The sequence below is a fragment of the Fistularia commersonii genome, chromosome 30 (genome assembly GCF_037954325.1).
Source record: "Fistularia commersonii isolate RoL2024-O1a breed Wild chromosome 30, RoL_Fcom_v1.0, whole genome shotgun sequence".
In the NCBI taxonomy this organism is placed as follows: domain Eukaryota; kingdom Metazoa; phylum Chordata; class Actinopteri; order Syngnathiformes; family Fistulariidae; genus Fistularia; species Fistularia commersonii.
Window position 1 is genome coordinate 12,044,180 of NC_141313.1, and position 23,917 is coordinate 12,068,096.

General features: G+C 43.5%; 1 protein-coding gene across 1 annotated transcript in view; it reads right to left on the minus strand.

The window, feature by feature from the left end:
- Window positions 1–1,065: 1,065 nt before the first annotated feature.
- nxph1 (neurexophilin 1) overlaps window positions 1,066–23,917 on the minus strand; it is a 33,396-nt gene continuing 10,544 nt past the window's right edge. Inside the window, exon 2 of the mRNA XM_086177704.1 lies at window positions 1,066–2,770. Coding sequence (XP_086033830.1) covers window positions 2,015–2,770 — 756 coding nt within the window. The 3' untranslated portion in view covers window positions 1,066–2,014. The remainder of the gene's footprint in view (window positions 2,771–23,917) is intronic.

Below are 23,917 nucleotides of genomic sequence, written 5' to 3' on the forward strand. Positions count from 1 at the left end.
TAGACATGATCTATTGCTTCCTATTCAATGCTGTAGTATGTGTTATTGAAGCTAATGATGATCTATTTGGAAAATTAGATTACGCTTTATTGGTGTAGGTATGGATTCTCTTGGTTAATGTGCATCATGGTGCCATTTGTCCTTTGTATTATCTTTTATTTATTTGCTGCCTTATCACTGTATTGCTAAGGGTTTGTGCACTTGCAATATATTTAACCTTGTTTGACTTGGCACCACTCCACCTCATTTTCCATAAGTTTGCGTAGAAATATCATCCATTAGTGTTTGAAGCAAAATAAATCAAAATGTATGTTTGTGACCTGAAAATACCTGTAAGTGGCAAGATATTGCGTTGCATGTGAGTTTTCCTTACTGCTGGATTAGCCTCGTGTCGAGTGTCTCTTTGGGACAGAGAGGATCAAGACATTGAAGGGCCAGTTGTGGTGTCTGAATGAAAGATGATGGCACCTAGAGAGGCAAGTTGATGAAGATGTGAAGGTTCCTCTTTGGGAGTGGGGAGGATGGAGATGATTAGGAAGGAGTCCGTTTGATGGTAGATGTTCTGAAGACAAAAGTCAGACTGAAATGGTTTGGTCATGGACAGAGGAGGAATGGTGAAGATCTGGGTAGAGGGATGCTGAGTTTGGAAGTCTGGATGAAGACCAGAGAGGCGGTTTATGGAGTGAGAGAGGACGGGAAGTCAGTTGGTGTGAGAGAACAGGGTGAGATGGAGGCAGAGCGGTCTTGGTTAGAGCCTTTGGACAAAGGGTTCACAGCCCAATGGAGAAGAAGATGCCATGGTTTAAAATGTCGGTATGAAACCTCAGAGAGACAAATTAAACTACTTTGTCACCAGACCGACCTTCAAGCACAAGGATAAAGCATCTCTGATTTCATGTTCATTAGTGAATCCTGACTGCCGTGTTCAACCCTCTGAGGCCCGTGGATCCTTACAGATTGACTCCACAAACCAGCATTTGAGTGTGTTGTCCAGTGGATATTGTACATCTGGATCCCTTAGCGCTCTGACTCCCCTCATGGAAAAAAAAGAAAAACTCCAGTGGATGTTTTTAATATATTTAGTCAGTCTTACAGCGTCTGTACAGGGTTACTGTTTTCATGAAATTCACAACTAGGGCGGTTCCTTTTTTTTTTTTCCTTTACAGGAAGAACCATAAACAGAGGGAACAATAGGACTCAACATGGAAAAGGGTGGGGATACACACAAATTATGGGAGAGGCATGTACAGTAGCAGCGCAGATGGAATAAACTATGTACAATACAAACTTTTTATATAAATTAGGCTCTAAGATTTAGAATTCAGTACATTACATTTGATATATTGTGTGAAAATGAGCAAGCTGACTCCTAAACCAGCAACCCTGGGATCGGAGACAGATTCCGGTGGCCGAGGTCGAGCGACCGAGCCGACCGATGCGGGGCTGGACGGGCCTCGGATCAACACCTACGGTCAATTCTAGAAACGTCAAGTTCGACTCTGGACGCATCCTCGACCACCTTGTTTTATTTAAAAAAGAAAAAAAAGTTTATTTCACTTGTCAAATCATCATCACATGAGGATTTAATTTTTGTTTCGGTTGTACAAAGAAAAAGAGATGCACAAAAATTACTTGATTGACTTAAGTAGATAGTGAGACAAGGAGATTTCAAAGAAATGGGCTAAAAACTAAGAACCATTAGCGTCTCTCTAGACAACTCTCTATGCACGTCAGATTAACTCAAATTCAGGAAGGACTGCTATCATCACATTGTTTCTCAGGTCATTTTAAAACATTTTACAGACACCATTTTCTATCAAAAGTCGCATCTGTCATTGCAAAATTTTGACCACAAATCTCCCCCGCAAAAAAACAACAACGAAACCAAAGGGAAGAAGAATGACAATCTGGCATGTATGTGCACAGGAACAGAAAGACTAGCATACTCTGGAATGACAGAGGCCAAGGCTGTCCGTCGCTTGGCCCCAATTGTGCGCGGGAGTTGACGGATGTGTCAGCCGGAGGGGAAATAGGGCGTGTCGCTGTGGTAGTTGTAATCTGGACATACCTTTTGGACCAGTTTGTAATCGGTGCTGTAGAAGGAGATAAAGATGCAGATAACTTTGAAAGGTTTGGAGCACAGCCAGGACACGTGGCTCTGGGTTTGCTCCTGGTAGCACGTCTTGGAAGGGTCAAAGTTGCAGAGTGTGTTCTTGGCGCCCTTCTCCACCTTCTCATACTCTATGCGGCAGTTGAATGACTTGGAATCCTTGGCGTCAATGACTGACTGCTGAGCTGCCACGTCAAACTCCACGATCTTGGTGGGCGGAACTAAGCTGACGGACACGTTGCCCTGCCCGGTGGAATTGTGGCGGAAGTAGACGCTGAACGTGCCGTTTCCGTGATCTACGATCTTCCCCGTGATCAGCAGATTGAGTTTCACCGTCTTGATGTTGGAGTGGAAATCCCCCCATCCAAACATCTTCTTGAACTTCCCAGTCTTAACCATTGGCCGTCGTTTGGTGCGTGGCCGCGTATCTTGCAGGTCTGTGGAGTTCCTTAGCCAGTCCCACAGGTCCTGCTCAGAGTAGGGCTCGGGGGCATCCAGGTGGAGGTCCAAGGTTGTGCTATTCTCTTTGCCATGCAGAGTCTGTAGCAACAGCCTACTGATGGACAAAGACTTACTGTTTTCTGTCCATATATGGTTTGACGGGGATTTCGGGTTCCCGGACCTCACGGTCTCTGACTTGGAGGCATGGACACTCGTGACCTGCAACATAGCAAAGGATAAACGTCAGTTGGATAACATCTGATGCGTTTGAATCTCACGTTGCTGGTATCAAAGACTTTAGGCCACCGTTGAGGTACAACACTAGGTCAGTCGTGGGACATTCAAAGGCAAGAAAACAGGATCAAATCTTGGAACAGGACATGGGTAGTTGGATGCTGACTTTCCTTGGACTTCTATCTCCGGGGCAGCGGTTTAGAGCCCATGAACCAGTCATCATTGGCCCATCATGGCAAACCCATATCATCCTCTTACTCTCCACCCCAACCAGTTGAGATAGAAGGCCCTCCTCATCAAGCTCAGATCTTTCCAGGGTACCCACAGTAAATGGCAGTATTCACTTGCTCAAGGGGTCAACATTGTCTCTGAAGATCATCTTGGGGAGTGTGGTCCAGAAATGGTCTTAATTTAAAGTATCATGAGAGAGCTCCGTTGTGATTCTGCGCCGTATAAATAAAATTTGACTTGACTCGATGTGAATTATCTGCAAGCTAGCTCATTAACGGTGCCTCGGTATCTCCTCCAGCGTGGGGAAGCTTACAAAGCGGCAGTTCAAAGGCTATTCAGCAAACGTCAAGGGAATTATGTCGAGCTGGAAACATAAACAAGTTCCTCATAAATACAATCACAATAATAAACTAATAATTTTATCAGAATGCGGTGAAGAACCTAAACTTTCTAACCTGACGCTCGCAACAAACGTATTTGTAGTCCGAAATGAGAGAAATCAAACTCTCCATTAACTCTGTCTTTAAATGATGGATGTTTTGATGTCAGCGTCGGTGCAGGTTCTCATGAAACAACTGCATAATGTCCCAACTCATAACCCTCCATATGAGCGTGAACATGAGGTCTCTGCTCAAATCAATAGTGATAAATCACAAGGTTTTTTGTAGAAAATGCTGTACACCGCTGTAGGTTTCCTTCATGAAGAACACATTTTTTACGCCGCGTGATAAACGAGGAAGGGCAGAAATTAAATCTGTCAAATTTCCCTTCCGGGAACTACGAAGCACCACAAAAAAAAGAAAACTTGGAATAAATTACGATATACTGGCCCAAGAAAGGCTCGAACCTGCCGTGGTAGGGCTAAACTTCCACATTTCATAATCATGTCTTATTTATATCCTTTGGAAGTCATTTTGCTTTCCTTTTTGGAAATGTGTCTACAAATACCGCACTCCACAGACATTTCACAGATTAGGGATACAAAGAAGCTCTGCATTCTGGGATATCGTCAGGTAGCAGGGTGATGGGGTGGTTTGAGAGCAGTGGCCAACTGTGGGCTTACATAGTCTGAGTTGGTTCTTTGCCACCTGCCCCTCCCCAACCTCTGCAACTAAGAACTCTAAGTTGTCCATGGGTTGCATTGAGAGAGTTGGTCCTGGAGGAACCCCTGTCCCCCAACGTCAACGCCAGCAGGGCTGGGCTACATCCCCGTCACCACCCTGTGGTATTGAATGCCTTATTTTCTACTGTAAAATGTGACAGGCAATCTGTCTCGGCAAGGTTTGCATTTTGCAGGTCGCCGGCAGGATCGATACAGGGGGAAATGAGGTTTTTCGCAACCAATCAGATGAAGATTCTGATGGAGCGGGGGGCTTTCATCACCGCGCTGTCACGTGTTATATGGAGCCAAGACGCCAGCACTGTACAGAGAGTGATAAGGAATAAGGAATATAATCAATAACAAGCTGCTCAGAGACTCCATTATGCGTTCAGTGATTACATTATCATACTTCATGAGTGATAGCGAAACATTTCTAAACAGTGTCACATCAGTACGATATGACTTATTAGGAAATGGTTGGTTGAATCGTTTGATAACAATTATTGGGTTTATTTTGATTTACATCATGCATTATTTACGGTAATGTTAGTGAGCGTGTTCAGAGAAGTACCACAAATGTTTACTCATGCTTGGACTCTTAGTCAGTCGAGGTTTGCTAGCTTAAGTAATTGGAGGATATCATCACCTGTGCCACATGAAGCTTTTTCCAATTATTTTACAATTATTTTCCAAGCTAGCAAAACCTCAACAAGCTTTTTGGAAGATACAAATTAGGCACCATGTGCCACAGTCATCCGGAACCATACATTAAACACAGCACAGCTGTGTCAACCGCCAATCTAGAGAGAATTGATGACACCTGGTGGAAAGGCATTACTAATGATCTGCTTTGGACTCAGAGGAGCCGAAAAGGGGCCTCGGAGATTCATGTAAGCTCAAAGGGCCCCTTTCCCACAGGTGACTCATTCCGGGACTGTTTTCTAAAGCAAATCCTAAACCGATACGTGACATTGATTCTATGTCGATTTGATCAGCAGCCAACAAGTTTTCTTTCATCTTAATTGACAGTAATGGAAGGGGGTCCCAGCATCTCTATGGCAATATAAAGAGGACAAACGATTTTGGAGATACAATCAAAGATGAGAAAACATTTATTGTTGATTTGAATATACGTATCTTTCAGATTTTTTTCAGGGACTGCATAAAGCTCCTCTTGGCTGCAGGCCTCTTGGACTGATCTTGCCCATCCTCTCTTGAATTCAGTGAATCAGGAACACGATTGCACAGGTCAAAACACTAATTTCGTGCACAAATGTTGCCTTTTACACACATCCCTGCACTGAGCGTGAGGCAGAGCACAGCATCCACAGAATGAATGGTCATTCTTTCAGGATCAATCAGTCCGTCTGTTTGTACCTCTTTGTGTGGAAAAGAGGTAAAGAAATGGGTCCAAGCATTTTGGAATGGGTGGAGAAAAGTGTCAGGGGTACTATTAGATAGAAGACTATCAGCCAGAATGAAAGGAAAAGTGGAGGAGACAGTGGTGAGACCAGCCATGCTGTATGGTCTACAATGACCAAAAGACAGGAGCTGGAGGTTGCAGAGATGAAGATGCTGTGGTTCTCTTTGGGAGTGACCAGGGTGGATAAGATCAGGAATGAGTCCATCAGAGGGACATCATATGTTAGACTTTCTGGACATAGACTGAGATGGTCTGGTCATGAACAGAGGGGTGGTGAATATGTTGGTAGACAGATGCTGGAATTGGAGGTCTAGAGGAAGACCAAACAGAAGGTTTATGGATGTAGTGAGAGAGGATATGAAGTAAGTTGGTGTGAGAGAGGAGGATCCAGAAATTATGGTTTGATGGAGAAGCTGGATTTGATGTGGGGACCCCTGAAGGGAAAAGCCCAAGGAAAAGAAGAATTTTTCACAGGGTTGCAGGACATGTATGACCGAGACAAAGTGATGACTGAGATGGTTTGGACATGAACACTCCTCTGTTCATGTCCAAACCATGGTAAATATCTGGGTAGAAGGTTGCTGAAGGTGGAGCTGCCAGGCAGAAGATCTTGAAGAAGACCAAAGAGAAGATTTACGGACATTGTGAGAGAGGATATGAAGTTAGTTGGTGTGAGAGAGGAGAATCCAAGGAATAGGTCTGGATTGAGAAGGTGGATTCGCTGTGGAGACCCCTGAAGGGAAAAGCCCAAAGGAGAAGAAGGAGTCTGTCCATTTGTTCCTTGCAGGCTAGCAATTCAGGACACTGTGATACTCATGATCAAGTGCGGGATGGGATATTTCAGAGAGATCACGGTGCAGTTTGCATTTCGTATCATGCCAAGGTGTTCATTCATTCATTCATTCATCTTTCCACAATATAAATGTGTAGAAAAGAACTTGCTTCACTGTCCTACCTGCGTGGTTCTCTCCAGGCTTTTAATTTTCTTTTTTCTTATCACAGATGAGCTTCTTACCAGCATCAGGAGTACAGAGCTTGCTTTTCAGTGGCGTGTTACTTAAATGATATGGTTTTCGTAACATGAATAATCACAACCTTTAATTAGTAACTCGCCGGCTACTTCATATACGGCTATTAATCCTGGGCTGGGAACGCCTCCACGTCAAGTCAGCTTCCAACCTCAAACTGACGCAAAATAGATTTGCTTTGCCGTGGCAATAATGACACGGTGAGTTATTATGCCATTAAACATTTTTAGCCCGACAAGTATCGATTCAATTAAACTCCGAAGCTGTACTGATGTGGGACTTTACCGCTTGGCTAATTTACAATCAGTGTCACAAACATCATTATAACTGAAGGTGAACAAATGTGCCTTAACAGAAAATCAAATAAATATGTTTTAAATTATTAAAACATGCGATATGAATAAAAATAATTCATCAATGAAATTAACAAGATAAAATAATTAAAGATAAAAAAAATATTTTTTTAATTTGTATTTTAATTTGCAATCAAATCCAACACTTCATTAGTAACTGATGTCATTGCACATCTAGAACTGTTCTATTTTGCCTATCATTTACTGTTTTGTCGATCAAACTATCTGGTGGACAGCAAAGAAAAATGTCACGGCACAAGGGGACAAGTTTTCTGACCCTACACATGACCAGAAATACAAAAGCAGTTTGTATATTTACAACCATGTATTTAAAACCAGAGCAAGGGGTGAAAAACCTGCCTCCTGTGGCTTAAATTATTTGATTAAAATGTATTTGTTTTACTCAGTTCCTTTTTAAAATGTAATTTTTAATTTGAAGATTATGGCTATCTTGTAACTCTCAAGTAAGTTTAAATATTTTTGTCGTCCCTGTAAAAGGATGTCAGCACACAGAGAGGATGGAATTTTTGGTTTGCTGCCGGCAGATAATTTAAGTTCTGCTTTTTTTTTCATAAATACAAGAAGGACTCAAATAGACATTGAGTATTTTGCTTCGAAGTAACCTTCAATGTCCTTTTTTCACAGTTCAAAATGTTTTGTTGCATGCAGAAATGTCATTTTCTCTGCAGTTGTTCATTGATTTAAAAAAATGCAACACATTTTTTTTTTATATGTAGCATAAAGGTAAAAAAAAAAGGTTATATGCCATGTTAATTTATTTTATTTTATTCATTTAAGTCTTTACTGTGAGGTAAAGGGCTCCAGATGACTCTTTGGGTGGTAAAAGTTGCTGACCCCTGAACTAAACTGATGGATCAGTCACACCACAAAAGTTGAGCAACGTATTTTTTCCCTTCTTTCCATGGTGGCAGGAGCAGATCTGCAGCATTAGCCCTAAGAGGGAACACCAAAAGTTCAGCAATCACTGCAGATGTGCACATTTCACTCTCACGGCAAAAGAGATGAACCAGCTTGTAGGGAAGAAACAGGACCCCTTTTCGTGTCATAAACTGTTTTTATGTGATACGGATCAACGCGCAGACCTGCAAATATCCAGAAATCACACGTGTGATATGGTTGTCTGGCATCAGCAGATGGTGATGGTGGAGGGAGGTGGGAGCGGGAGCCTGCCCTGAGGGCCAGAAGATGTAAAAAGACAGGCAAGGGTTACATTGACGGCTTTGTAATATTCACATGTAGTAAAAATCTCATTCATGTTGCATGAAAAGGATCCCGAGGGTGGGAAAGTGGTGCAGCAGGGAACACACTGATGGAATGACTCCTAAAAAGCATCCATCCATCCATCCATCTTCCCCCGCTTATCCGGATTCAAGTCGCGGGAGCAGCAGCCGAAGTAGTGAGGCCCAGACCTCCCCCTCTCCCGCCATCCTGCCACATGGCCCAGCTCTTCTTAGGGTCCCCCCAAGGCGTTCCCAGGCCAGTCTAGAGACATAGTTTTGAGATGGCTATTTGGTAGAGTGGTGACTTCTGAATAACAACTACTGGTGCTTTGGATCTTCAGTTCTTGAATTGCAATTTTTGTAAGTCGCTTTGGATAAAAGCGTCTGCTAAATGACTGTATTGTAATAGTCTCTCCAGCGTGTCCTCGGTCTTCCCCATGGTCTCCTCCCAGATTGACATGCCTGGAATACTTCCCCTGGGTGGCTTCTGGATGGCATCCTGACCAGATGCTCAAGCCTACTCATCAGAATCCTCTCTATGCGGAGGAGCGGCGACTCTACTCCGAGTTCCTCCCGGATGACTGAACTTCTCATCGCTAAGGGAAAGTCGAGCCACCCTGCGGAAAAAACTCATTTTGGCCGTTTGTATCCGCGATCGGGTTATTTTGGTCACTACCCACAGCTCATGACCATAGATGAGAGTGGGAACATAGATCAATCAGTAAATTGAGAGCCTCGCCTCCTGGCTCAGCTTCACCATGGCAGACTGGTACAGAGTCCGCATTACAGCAGACGCCGCATCGATCCGCCTGTCCCTTCCGCTCCATCCTTCCCTGCACATATCCCCGAGATACTTGAACGCCTCCACTTCAGGCAGGACCTCTTCCCCGACCCAGGTAGACACTCCACCCTCCACAGAATCAGTGACAAAGGGCAGCCCTGGTGGAGTCCAACTCCCACCAGAAATGGGTCTGACTTACAACCGGCAATGCGGATGAGGCTCCGACACGATCATAAAAAGCATCTGGCAGCATTTGCAACAGACATTAGGTCCCTTTAATTCCAAACGATTTCCAAAAAAATCTTGGCAAAGACTTTTACCGATTTGGCAAGCCAGATTACCAACGACCCTCCGAGGTGCTTCGTCCGCTGCCACAAGCTGCACACTCAGACATGACTGAAGCATTCGGGGGGTTCGTCTCTGGGCGAAAGTGTCCAAAGAGTTCCTCAAAGACAATAAGCCATGAAACACAGCCATTAACGCCCACACCTCCACAGCATGCACTAAATGACTGGTGCTCGGTCCCTCATCTCCGCTAAGCTCGGCGAGAATATTATGGTTTGTCCATGTGCTCCAGCTGCTTAATGGTCATGTAAGCAGACCATTAGATACATCATTAGAGGGACTCTGCGGGCACAGGGCTATGGAGCTGCCGTCTTCCACACTGATTTAACAAATCCTCTTTATTTTACCGCTACGATGAAACATCCGCGCAGCTATTTTGCAAACATCCGTATCGACCAACGACTCTTTATTTTTGACATCATTACTTTGTACTTACAATTTGTTCAGTTTTGTACAGTGATATATATATATATATATAAAAGGAAATAAAGACAATTATTTATGTATATTTACACATCCAAAAAATTATATATGTCTTTATATATATACATATATAATTTTTTTAAATGTTTATTCTTGATGTTAACAATTTTGATGCTGCTATCCCCATATGCCTCCAATTTCCTCTGGGACAAAAAAAAAAATTCTGACTCTGATTTTAACACTTTGTAGAAGGTCTCCTCCATCAGTTCATTGCTGACATTTGCATTCAGTCCCTTTCTGTCTTTTCAGGTCAGAGGGAATGATTAAATGAAATGCAGATACAGGAAAGTGAACATTATTTGAGCATATTCATCTCCATGTTAATGGGGGACCGGTAAATTAATTGATAGATCAATTGTTGGATTAATCGGAGCTTGCACCTGAATTGCGGGGAGATCCTATCACCTGGAGAGTCTCTTACCACGGTGGCCTCCACCGCACCATAAATCAAAACAGGCTTTGAACCAGGATAAACAAACACCATCGCCTGGAGCAGGAAGTAAGGGGCACTTGTTAGGCCATCAACCCCCCCCAGCCCCCTGAACCCCCCTCACACACACACACACACACACACACACACACACACACACACACACACACACACACACACACACACACACACACACACACACACACACACACACACACACATCGCTGGATTAATAATGGCAAAGCCGGAGCCTCCGTGCAGCCTCTCTTCAGTTCCTCTCAGCTAATCTTCAGTGTCACACTTAATGAGATTTTCAGTTTGTAAAGTAAATGGAGCAGTAACTCCCCCAGCACATAGTGCCACCCCCATCCACCCTCACTACCACCACCTCCACCACTTCTAATGCTTTTAAGCAACCATCTCTATCCCCTTTCCCTCAATCGTACACTAAAGGATCCATAAAAAAAGAAAAAAATACAATTTAAAGTAATCATAGGGAATTATTCACTGTGCAGAAAGAGCAGCAGAAACTAAAGTATATGTTTAAAGAGTATATTTAATTTGTTTTTTGTTACTCCATTTTTCGGTTTGTGTTATTTTGATTATTTTTTGTTTATTTTCTCATAGTAGCAATGGCGCCTAATTGTAGACATAATACCAACAGTGCTAGTAGGAAGAGAGCCGTGTTAGAAATGCATAGAAAAGTAATTTAAAGTACTATTGCTATCTTGATAAGTAGTTGTGGTAGTAGGATAGTTAGCATAGCCTAACCATCTATCTGACAACCCCTGCAGCCAATCTGGTGCCATAGGTAGTTTCCACATCTTGTTGGGGTCCATCAGCAAGGCCTCCAGAGGGTTATCTTGACACAACCTGGGATCTCCATACATGGTGCCCATGCTCGTGCCCGAGAGAGGATACTCCAGTGTCGGGGCAAAACACAGAAGGCAGGAGTTACGGATTATAAATCGAGGGCAGGTTGGTGTAAACTTGGTGGGAAGGACCACTGCAGTCCAGTTGGTTGGCTAACGGCAGCCTCAGGCTGACAGCCACGGTCTGCCCACTCCAATGGGAACTCAGGACACCACCGGACCAACTAGCAAACTGAAACAACTGCTCCAGAAAGACGGAAGACGAGGACATTTGGTCAAAGGAAGTCCCGGAAGTCCAGGACGTCCATGTCAGGATGAAGTACCCTGGCTTTTTCGATAATCTCCAGCACATCCATGCCAGGAGGAGAGCAGCACTCAGGGCAATTCAGAGGACCGTATTCCCATCAAGTGGCAGCCTCCTAACAGATAGACTACACTTTCTTCTGGCGGGGGCTAAAACCAGGTGAGCATAGCTTTCCATGATGTGTGATTTTCAATCAAAATACACCTTATTCTATTTTTTGGAACCCCCAACCAAGGGCTCCATCCAGAGACAAACATTGGAGAAATCCAAGAAAACCTGCTCAGGGACTTCAACATCCGCTTTGTTCACGGCCAAGACTCCTGGATCTTGAACTTTGGCTGCCTTACTGTCTGAAGCAAAACAAGAACAACCAGATGGTCCTGGATCGTGGCGCCTTGCAACCAATCTTCTGCATCAAACCCTGTCAGCTATCAATGGTCAAAATTGGTGATAGAATGCTTCATTCTGAATGAAGGCATGGGTGAGTCCTTCATGGCAACAGTTCATGGAAGCACCCTTCACCTTTAATCCCAGAACATCTCAGAGTAGAGGGACAGCAGCAGGTATGCATCCCGGCTTGCACCTTTAGCCTGTCCTTTTTGCAACCAAGCCAGAAAGCCTCTCTTCTTCCTCCTCTGTGAGGCGTATCTCCTCAGCCGGAGGCCCTGTGATTGAAAAGACTTCAGGAGCTCCTGGAAGGACAGTCCAGTTTAGACTATGCAGCCAACTCCCATTGCGTGGGTGAAAGCAATTCCACCCAGCTTATGAGCACAAGGCTGCCAACTCTGTGTGCCTCTATTATTTTCTCTCAAAGGCACCCTCTATAACACCCTGTGAATCAACAGTCAATTAGACATAATGATTGTTTGAATAGAGATGGACCAGAATACGATGTAAGGCCGTTTAGGGGTTGAGCACATTGGGTAACATCAGCTGTTGGTGAAGGTGAAGTGCCATGCTCCGCTCACCCCTCTCTGATGGAAAATACCACTCGAATGGAGCGTTGCTCTTGTCCCCTTGCTTTCTGACAAAAAGAATCCGCCCCTGCGGTCTTGCTGGGTTGGCCCTTTGGCTCCAGCCTGCTTGTCTCCATGGTTTGTGTTGGGTTACACAGGTCTTGGACCCGTAGTGATGCCGACATGAAACCACATGGTGTGCTGTAAGATTGGTTTCTTGGAAGACAAGCCCAGCCTTGCCAGGAGCATACACCTAGTCTTTAGATGGCAGCTCCCCCGAGGCTGTCCGTCTGCCTTGCTGTTTTTTTTTCCCCACAGGTCTTCACTTGTTAGCTTTTATTTAATCACTTCAAAGATCATGAAATTTTTCCTTTTTCTACTTTGACATCGTGGGGACATCTTAAAGTTGGGTACCCCCTTTGAGGCATTGCAAGCACCTCAAGCACCTGTGATGGTGCTTTTTGGCCACAGAGTTGTATTTTAATTTGTAGGGAGTTAAATAGTAGTAAAGTGAAAAATTAGTTGCTGAGGGGTAGTTTTAGATGTAGTAAAGAGGAACCTGTTGTCCTGCATAAAGGCCATGATGATGATCAGTGGAGCCCTACCTCTGCAAACCACACACAAGCAGTGAGGTAGGAGGAGTAAACGTGTTTTCAAAAGCCAGGAGGCCAACCCCTTACCCATCTCATACCACTTGAGCTAAAAGGCAGCTCCACCAAATCCAGTACAAAACCCTTCACGCAGCTGCACCAGTCAATTGCCCGTCTTCACTGGAGCTGGGACTTTCACCAACACTATGAGATGCACTGATGATTTCATGTATCTTAGAGGAGTTAAATCGAAGTCAAAGGAATATCAGGGTTTTATTATACGATATTTTCAGCATTTATTCGGACACTTAATTACATAAAACCTTCAACCACAAAAATAGCACAGGCAAGATGAAGTAACATAAGTACTTTCTCCAACCAGAAGTATTTACCGCCTTTACCTCGCCCTAAGCTTTCGTCAACACTTGGAAAATCCGACCCCGGGCATGGGCTTTTTGTAGTCACAGATCAATAACTCCATTATTCAGCTAATGATGTGGTTCCCATGGTCACCGTTCACCTTCCCCGAGACACCATAGACAGGGAGCTGTTCAGAAGTGGAATGAAATGCTTCACACGAGTCATTCTCTGCATTTCTTCCCCTTCCAATTTCACGTTTTACATGGAAAATTGAAATGCATCTAACGTCCACTGGAGAGTATCATTTGTTAGCAGAGGATGCGTTCCTGTCAGCACGAACTGAGCTGGCGTTAAATCCCTGTCACGCCCAGACTGCCTCTGGATTTGATCTTATCCGTTTCTGCGGTTTGAGCTGCTCCACACAGGCGTGCACATCGGTTTCTTCCTCGAAATGTCACACGTGGAGCGACATGGTCGGAGTTTGGAGATCTGACACGAGCAGCTGCAGCGGCAGACACGCGTTTAGGACTCTACTAAAGCTGTTTACAAAATAAAAACAAAAACAAATTCAAGCCATGATCCAATAAGCAACCCGTGTCCACATGCCAGTTACCGGGTCACAGTCGGCTCGGCGTAATTGAATTTCAAAAATGCTGTTTAGTTTCTCAATGTCCGCCATTGATTTTCAGTTCACGTGGGGGTGCTCATGCATTTACTTGCAGCTAATTGAGACTTTGCGTGCAATAAAATTAAGAAACAATCAATATTGAATGTTTTAAATGGGTCGCAGCCGCAGCTGTTATTATCGAGATATAAGATAAAATATACTTTATTGATCCCCACAGGGGAAATTCTTTTGTCATATCTAAATATAGATATATCCTATACAAGAAAATACAAGAAACATCAGAGCTGCCCGTTCTTTCTCAGGAGACTTTGATCTTTCAATGTCTGCAGCATCATCTTCTACGCTGTTGTGTGCTGGGGCAGTAGGCTGAAGGCAGCCAACGCTAACAGGCTAAATCAGCTCATCGGGAAGGATGGCTCCATCCTGGGAGTTGAATGGGACTCGTTAGTGGAGGTGTCTGACAGCAGGATGCTGAAGAAGCTGCTCAATATCAAGAACAACACCTCTCACCCCTTGCATGCTGGACTGAGGTCCTACCAGAGCATCTTCAGCCGTAGACTGACACACCGAGGAGCACCATAGAATGCCACAGAAGGTCTTTCTTACCTGTGGCCATCAAACTGTATAATTCCTCCACTTTCTGCAAGAAGGAAACCTGACAGCAATATGGATGTAATGTTGGCACCTTTCTTCGGGATGAAAAAAGTTCTATTTAAATCTATTTTAAATAAAGAGACAATCAAAAGATAGCAAAAGACATCCACAAATAAATAGATGCGGTGTGAACAACAGCAAAAGCGTGAAAATATACAACAGAATGGAAAAAAAAAACAGCAAGGATGAGAACAGATAACCGAAACAGCAAGGAATAGAACATAAACTGAGTGACAATAACAATGACAAAAATAAGCAGGATGCGAATAGAGTAACACCAGCAAGGATAAAATAGACAGTTAGGGTACAATCTGACTGATGGCAAGAGAGAATGGCAGGTGAAGATTCAAAACTGATTTTCATTCATTCATTCATTCATTAAGTAGGTCACAGGTCAAGGGGGGGAAGGCTATCCTGGCCATGATTGGCCGAGAAGAGGGGTTCACCCTGGATCGATCACGGGGCGGCTTTTTGAGAGTTACAACCGCTGAGCCTCTCATTCATTCATCACAAAGAAGACATTTCATTCACCCTCTCATTCACAGGTCTCATAGAAACAGACAACCAGGGAGAGAACAGGGAAATAGTTGAAAATAATGGTGCAAAATTGGCAAAGAAAAAAAAGAAAGAATAGTTTTGGTGATAGATGACATGGAAACGAATAGAAAACAGAAAAGTCTGCAAGTATTTAGCTCTCGGGAAACAATTGTGTTCCTACTTTCGTCATCTTGTTAATGAGATTAGGCCTCTTTGGGTAATTAAACGCCACAAGGAAAGTCTGTAAAAGCTGTCTGAAAGCGCGGATGCAAATAGGGATGATTACAACATCCAAACTTCAACATCAACTTTGGGTCGGTCGGGGGCTTTTGAGGGTAATTCAAATTGAAAAATGTCTTTTTTTTTAATCATTGCAGAAGTCCAACAGCTTCCTCTTTCTTCTAAAATACCAGGTGAGACTACCGATGAAGTAAAAGTGCCCTCCAGAATGGAGATACCAACATTAGCCTTCAGAGAGGCACCAGAACACTCAGACAAATCACTCTATTTGACTTTCAGGACTTTAGGTTGTTTGAGCGGATTGATGGTTTTGCTGTGTTAGAACGTAATCCATGAATGAATTTCCTTTAAGGACTGTTTTAATCCAAAGATCCTCAACAATTCTGCCAGCTAGTGTCAGGCAGCCTTCTTTGGCTCCAATCAGGGCCAATCAACTGCCTCCATCTAAACCTTTCCTCTCACACCTCCATAAAGCTCCTCTGTGGTTTTCCTCCAGACCTCCTGCAGGGGAGCTCCAACTTCAGCATCCTTTTTCACAGATCTTCTCTGAACCCTCCTCTGAACATGTTCAAACCATCTCATCCTAGATCGATTCAAATAAAGAAATTCAAGTCCAGTTGCCAAGACAAGAAGATATCAACAAGAATTCACCATGAACTGGATGACTGAGAACCTCCACAGACAACAATGAATAACTTCATCGTTTCCATTTAATTTATTATCTGAGTCAGTGCAATATTCTATTTTGACAAATGACAGAGTTCTCTCGCTTCCATCGATCTATGACTCTTGACATACATCAAGATGCATGTTTCGGTCACGTGATACGCTTACGCTAATATTAAACCCACAAGCTAGCAAAGAGTAAAAGAGTAAAAACAGATGTCTTTGGAAAGTTTCTTTGCAAAGGCGACAAGGCCTAGTAGGGCAACAGATGAAGAACCTATGACCACTAAGAAAAACCATACCAGGACACCAACTAACTAAATATGGATTTATGGCCACAAGTGATTCCTACACACCGAGCCCGCTCTGCAGAATATGCAGCGACAGGCTCGCCAATGAGATAATGAAGCCTTCAGAATTGCTTGGCCACTTGGAGACCAAGCAGGCTGCATTAAAAAACAAGCCTTTAGAGTCTTTCAAAAGAAAAAAGCGGGAATAAGGACAGAAGCTTCAGATGTGATTGTCGCCCATTAGCCCGAGATGGGACAGTCTTGTTGCAGAGAAACAAGCTCAAAGCTCTCATTGATTTAGCGTTATGGTGAGTTGTATTTTTCATGTCCTTTTTATTTTTTTTTTCTGATGTATCATATTTTGAAGGCATGTTTAAGCATTACCATACCGACCAGAGAGCGTCAGGGGGCAGAGAGGCTGTTACTTTTGTCATGTTGTTGGCACATACTAATGAGGTGCTCGTCTTTATTATTATATTTACAAAAACACAGTACTTGTGCTGGACATATCATTTTATTTTGTTGTATCCTCCCAGAACACGTTAAAGACCGTTCTGTGGAAATATCGACATTAAACCAGTCCGTGGCACAAAAAAAGGTAGGGGCAGATGCTCTAATTGGTGAAAAAGTGAAGAAATCAGAACTCCAAATGAAAATATCTATGAGAAGATTGATGTGTTGGATCTTCGAACTGTGAGAGAAGAACCACAACTGTTTTCACTTTTTATTTTTTCGTTCAAACTCAAAGTTGGGACTCACCAAGTTTGAGGAGCAAATAATTCCCAAGAAAAAACACGAAGCAATGGAAGCAAAAGTAGCGCAATCAAATATGGCATTCAACTCGCGAATGTAAACAAAGCCGTCTTCATGGCACAATGTATGCCTCCAGGAAAATTTGATTTAACAGATTAAGACTTTCTAAAATGAATTTACAGGAGATGGCACTGCAGTTTTTTAAGTTTGAAATTTAATATCCAATATCTAATATTGAATATATGATATAATATAATATAATATAATATAATATAATATAATATAATATAATATAATATAATATAATATAATAACATTTAAAGCAATACACAATCTCCTGATAAATATCAATGACAAGTTTGACTTTCCGGAAGGTATTGGGAGGGAAATAAGAATAAAAATAACAATAAAAAAAAAATACATCTCAATGTCACTTCTTAAAAAAAATGTCCATCAAACTGATTACTGATCATTCAATCCAGCACACTATTCACTCATGAAGTAATTCTGCAATAACCACATTTGGGCTTTCACGGAGCCTCTGCCTGTATGAAGTGAAAGAGGCCTAGCTGCTGCAGTTCAGACCCTGAAGATAGAGTCCTGCCAATTTTCAACCTTTAATAAATAGAAATAAAGTGTTTTAATCAAACTCCCCAAGTGCTTTTCATCTGCAGAACGCATCGTCATGGAGACATCTAAAACCTAACCCTAACCACCTCCACCGCTGCCACCAACACCTTCTGTTTAGGGGGACTCCGTAATTCTGCAGGAGTCATGCCCGAGATTTAAATGCACAAGAGGCCTCTTACGTTTACACGCTATGCCGGAATATTTACGGGAATAATGAACCTCCTTGTTTCAGTCTGCTGTCGATGTGTTAATTTTATCAAATACAATTATTTATTAAATAAAAGGCTGATCTTTCTCCTTCAATTAATGTCACTCTATCTCTTTCATTAAGCCCTTTGTGTTTGTCTTTGTGTGTGTGTGTGTGTGTGTGTGTGTGTGTGTGTGTGTGTGTGTGTGTGTGTGTGTGTGTATGTGTGTGTGTGTGTGTGTGTGTGTGTGGTGCGGCGTTCTTCATTCGATAGAATACAATAAAACACTCGTCAGTGGCCTGAAATTAGTTTCCGTCATTTATGGTTGAATATCAAAAGCTAACAATGTTTAGCAGGAAGATTCCTCCAGTCTGGCTGATAATGGAAAAAAATCAGAGGCCTGTTTTGGCTTCAGATGGTGACAGCGCCCTCTCTCCGCGCTTGAGTGTGTGTGTGTGTGTGTGTGTGTGTGTGTGTGTGTGTGTGTGTGTGTGTGTGTGTGTGTGTGTGTGTGTGTGTGTGTGTGCGACTGAAATGAGAACTACTTCCCATTACCTGCTGTCTAATTGGACCTTTCGTTTCCAATCAGAGCTCTGCTCCCTCCAGTGGCTCTGAGGCAACACGGAGGCGGCGTCACGGCTCTGAGGACTGTGAAGACTATGAAGTGTTTAAGAGTCGGGGAAAAATAATAAAAAAAAAAATTATTACATGATGGCAACGGTGTCTCAGAGCAGAAGGACGGACAAAAGGTGGAATGCCCCCAGGGGTCACCTTGGGAAACCGTCCCATTTCTTCAAACATTTCTTCATCTCCTGTTCCCACTAATGTGCTGAGGATGAGACCCATCTCTGGGTAATGTCCTCTTCCCTGGCCCGCCGCCACATCTTCCTTTTTTTCATCCCGAGAAATTGAAAACACGCCTGCCGCTTGGTACAAACGGCAATGATAATTAGCATTTTTCCATTTCTGCTATCGCATGGAGACATTCTTTCCATCACCATCAAATCTACTGGGGCGGCTGCTACTGCTGGCTCGGTTCATGGAGCATCTGTCCCTCCGATCCAGAAGTTGTCGGTTCAATTTTTCAGGCAGGACAAACAGCGCCTGACTCAGCTGCTAGCTGATAGCTCTCGAGCTGCTGGTTGTTAGCGTCTTTGCATAGCCGCTCTATGCAAAGCGCTATGAAACCGCAAAATGATGAAAGTGAAGACCAATCATCCCATCTATCTATCTATCTATCTATCTATCTATCTATCTATCTATCTATCTATCTATCTATCTATCTATCTTTCTATCTATCTATTTATCTATCTATCTATCTATCAAGCATCTCTGAAGTCTCAGTTCTGTTTTTAAAAAACAAAATAATTTCAAGCACTGTAACGGCTTTCGCCAATGGGATCCACATGCATCTCTTGCATTGGCAGCGACATCAAAACAAGACATTTCCCTGGAGGCAGGGGTCCGAGGGGCCGTCGATTACGTGTGCAGGAGAAGAACGGCTCAAGCCTGTAGAGGCAAAAGTCTCTATGGTGAGTGGGGCAAGACAACAATATGTCTTCTGAGATTACAAGAATTTATTAAAGGAACGCTGCATCGAATTTACATGAACAACCAGTGATAGCCAATAACAGTAAACTATGATCAGCAGAGACTGTCAGTCATCTGCAATTAGAAACAGAGCTCAAGTCTTTCTATTTGGCCGAACAGGGTGTATTCTCCTTACAGACTGGACACCGAATGATGTTATAGGCAGGCTTATATAGGGAGAAAGGTAAAGAAATACCACATGCACATTTCATCAGCTAATAAGTCCGACTTAGGTATAGGAGAGAACAGCCTGGATGATAAGACAGGTAAAGTGTAAGTAGCACAGCTGCTACACAACAACACATTGCACAGGACAGATAAGACATGTTGCATGTTGCACAGCTGTTAACACTGCAAGGCCATTCCAATTTTTCTTCACAGAGACGTCACCTCAACCTTCTAGATCGAGTCTCCCATCACAGGAGTACACGGCGGCAGCCTCCCGTGTAATCAAATAAACTCCTCACATTTTGTCTCCTGAGCTGCAGATCATGAATGGAATCAATTTACAACTCTGCTTACACACACGACCCCACCGGGAACGCCGCTCCCGACCCCCAGAGAGCTGACAGTTCCTACACGGGGGGGCAAACCAGGTTGACTTTGCACAGAGGCTCGGCCTTTGTCCGGTGGCGTGGTGCGGTGCGCTGTGCTGCGCCGCGCTGCGGCGGACCCCTTTTGTAAGGATAATGTCCATTTAAAATGCTCTTTGTTCTCCCGACGTGCCTTTCAGCCTCACGCCGCGCACCATTAATCACAGAGGACAGCTGCTGGGCTGACGTCCTCCGAGTGAAGGCAGAGGCTGCGCTTAATCGTACAGGACAGACAGCATTAGAACAAGTGCATATATGTATATATATATATATATATATATATATATATATATATACATAAAGGGTATCTCCAGACTTTTCCATTAAACCTGGCTGTTTTGAAAGGGCTGTGATTGTTTCGGATTCTGGGTATTCATATCTCAGAATTCAGTTCCGGGAGAGGCATCACTCAAACTGATACTGTCGCCCCCTTCGCGCCGGCCGGCTGGAGTCGGAGCGTTTGGTGACGTTACTAAATAAATGAATAAACAAACGGATGAATGAGAGAATGTGCGCTTCCATTTGACCTTCCCTAATCTTTTCCAGTCGCCCCGTTTCATTTCAGGCCTCACTGTAAGTGTAAACAGAGCTCGGCTTCCGCAGATATTCAAAGCGGCTCACGAAGAATGCAGATGAGGCGGGTGTGACTTTGCACTCCAGCCCGAGTCGACCTGCAACCAGCAACGAGGAACCCAAGTGAATTGAGGAACGCATTTACGGAAATATGGTATCAAGCGAAAGAAGGAGCTGATACTAAGATTGTTGATTTATTTGTTTGTTATCTTCATCCCTTATCCTGCAGTCGGGATCATGGATGGGCCCGATTCTGTCCAAGGCCTCTTTGGATGGATATCTGTACAAAAAAAACTTCTGTATGTTTTGGACTGGAGAAATTTTATTTTATTTTATTTTATTTTATTTTATTTTATTTTATTTTATTTTATTTTATTTTATTTTATTTTATTTGCCATGGTGATGCAGTGGTTAGCACTCTGCCTCACAGTGAGAAGGTCCCTGGTTGGATTCCCACAGAGGTTCCTTTCTTTGTGGAGTCTCTATGTTCTCCCTGGGTCTGCGTGGGGCTCCTCAGGGTTCTCCGGGTTCCTCCCACAGTCAAGACACATGCAGGAGGCTCAGTGGAGACCCTACATTGTCCAGGCATGTGAATGAGAGGATGTGTGGTTATGCTTGAGCCCAGGAGACGATGTTGGTCTGTTAGAATTGTAAATAAGTTCCTGGATGTTTCAACAGTTAAACACCGGGAGAATTCATCCATACATTGATCCAAAATCTGTTTTAAGACCAAACTACAGATGAAACCCCATTAACAGAGGTCCCTTTGCTCAAAAACAACACATTTGTAGTAAATAAACATCAGATTACAGTGCAGCAGGAAATGAGCTGAATCTAAAATAAAAATAAAAATGAACTGCACATCTATTGAGCTTTAAAGGCATGTGTCTGCCGGATAATCCGCCGCAAAACAGATGTGTTTATTTTGCAACATCTGGGATTTTAGGGGGTTGAATTAAACCGTGTCACACTCCAACCTACCGCACACACACGCAGAAAGTCTGAATCACTCTGTCTAAAGTTAAACTGCAGGATTTCCACATCATTCATTTGAACAGCTGCATTTTATCTGTATTTCTGACCAAGGGGTGCCCAAACCCAGCGAGGATTAAGTCCGGCTATTTAGAGGGGGAGGAGGGGGGATTATAGAAGCCATTCCATCCCTGCATTCCCCACTACAGGCCAGAGCAGCACAGGCAAAACAAACAGCTTTGCTGGGGGGGGGGGGGGACCATGCAAGGACAGCTGAATTCAGCGGGATTCGTTGTCGGACGATCCTCAGACATGTAATTAGCTCTGTGCTTACAGATTCCTACTACTTTGGTCAAAGAACTACTGTCTTCACAGAGGAACACCAGCTTCTGTGTGAGGGACATCTATTTATCACCAGGCTCAGGGTGAGGCCCTGAAAGTCGTGATGGATCATAGAAGTAGCCGGGCGTAAAATATTTATGGTTATAAAATGAACTTTCACAGAACAGGGAAGCTTCGAATGTAAACTCCAGAGTTTAGCCCGGATATAAAACCACAGCAGTCTCGTTTGGGATGTGCTGGCCTTCAGTGATGACATTGATGAGGACAAGCCCGGCCGCCAGCTGTTAAAGTGACATGGCCGCACATGACAGCGCTAAAGAGAAGATCGTTACCGTCCTATTCTGGGGTTTAGTAGGGGTTTTAGTAGGATCTCGCTGAGCCTGCTGGAGCCCTCAAACTGAGGGCCATCTCATCAGGGGTGGTAGGGTAGAGGTATGTTAAGTAAATAAATACATAACTATGTTCATTAAAAAGGAGTTCTGTGCTCTGTGTAAAAAAAGATTTAAGAGATGCTGTTTAACTTGGTTGCTTGCACTCTGAGTCCAAGATATTAATGCAATTACTTATTTAAACAAAATCTTTGGGTCTTCTACAATGTAGAAAATACAATATAAAGTTCTCTATAGCTAATTTCCATAACTATCTAAGTCATTAGAACAACTCAGATTAAATAATACCGATATTTCATGACTATGAAGATGCAGTATTTGCATAAAGGTCGATGATACAGATACTTATATGGAAGATCAGAATGCATTGCATCTGAATGCTAATCCAGAAATGCAACTCGGTCTCTAACTTGTAATTCTGAGGAGTTATTCCAAGTTTTTTTCCGGACCGACTGGACATTTAGGTATTGCTGTTAGTTACAAGCCCTGAGTTTGCCCTCGCATTTTTGAAACTGGTATCTGAACCAGAACACAGGATTGCTCCTACTCATTGGACTATATTAAGAGCAAAGAAAAAAACCCTGCGTGCAGTTATTTCTTCCCCATACATCCATAAACCTCCTCTCCGGTCATCCTCCTAGCAGCAGCCTTCTACCCAGATCTAACACACTCTGTAACGGTAGCATGACATTGCACAGTGGGCTGGTCATGCAGTCACATTTGGGAATGAATGTCGTCCCAAACAAAGTCTGCAATGATTCCCAGCACCGCCTGGTGCCGGTCCGGTCTGCACCCGGTCCCAAACAGATGCTGTTCGATTGCGAAGCCATCTGTAAATCATAGCAGCGAGCCGTTGCCGTGTTCTCAAGAGTTAATCTTTTAAGTTATAGCTGACAGATCATCGCAGCCTCCTGGAGCCGCGGGCCAGTTGCCAGGAGAACGTTGCAAATCCATCACAGCGACAGGATGAATTAGTGCAGAGACACCTTGCAACCAACAAGGAAGACCTCAGTCAGCAATAATTGTTTCAATGAATGCCTAACCAGGATTAGAAACCGACCGTTGGTCTCATTCTACCAGCTTGTTAGAGCAGAATGATATTTCTTGCAGGGTTTTTATGGCCCCCCTTTGACAACTTCAGCCTCCACAAATGAAGCCACTTTACCACAAACCACATTACCAGCCATAACTGCGTACAGCAGTGGCTTCAGAGTGATCCCTATGGCCCTCTGGCTTCATGGAACGGAGAATAATTCAAAAATACCTATGAAGGAACATAACAGTGAGAGAAGCAAAGTTTCACGGAACAGAAGGTTAAAGGAACCTTGTTCAACACGGATGGATGTTTTAGAGGACGCAGGCATGCACCCCGTCCAAATCAGTTGTAGCACAGGGTATGATTCCACTGGCTTCCCGAGCTAATCTTGTTCAAACAAACTAAAGTAAATACAGCCAAACGGGGTTATCTTACACACAATGGAATTTCATCTGAGTTTCCATCCTGAACTGCAGCGTAAGCCAGGACACTGGCAAAATGCCGATAAATACACCAGAGAGCTTCCATATTGGTGTGTGTGATGTGTTGTGG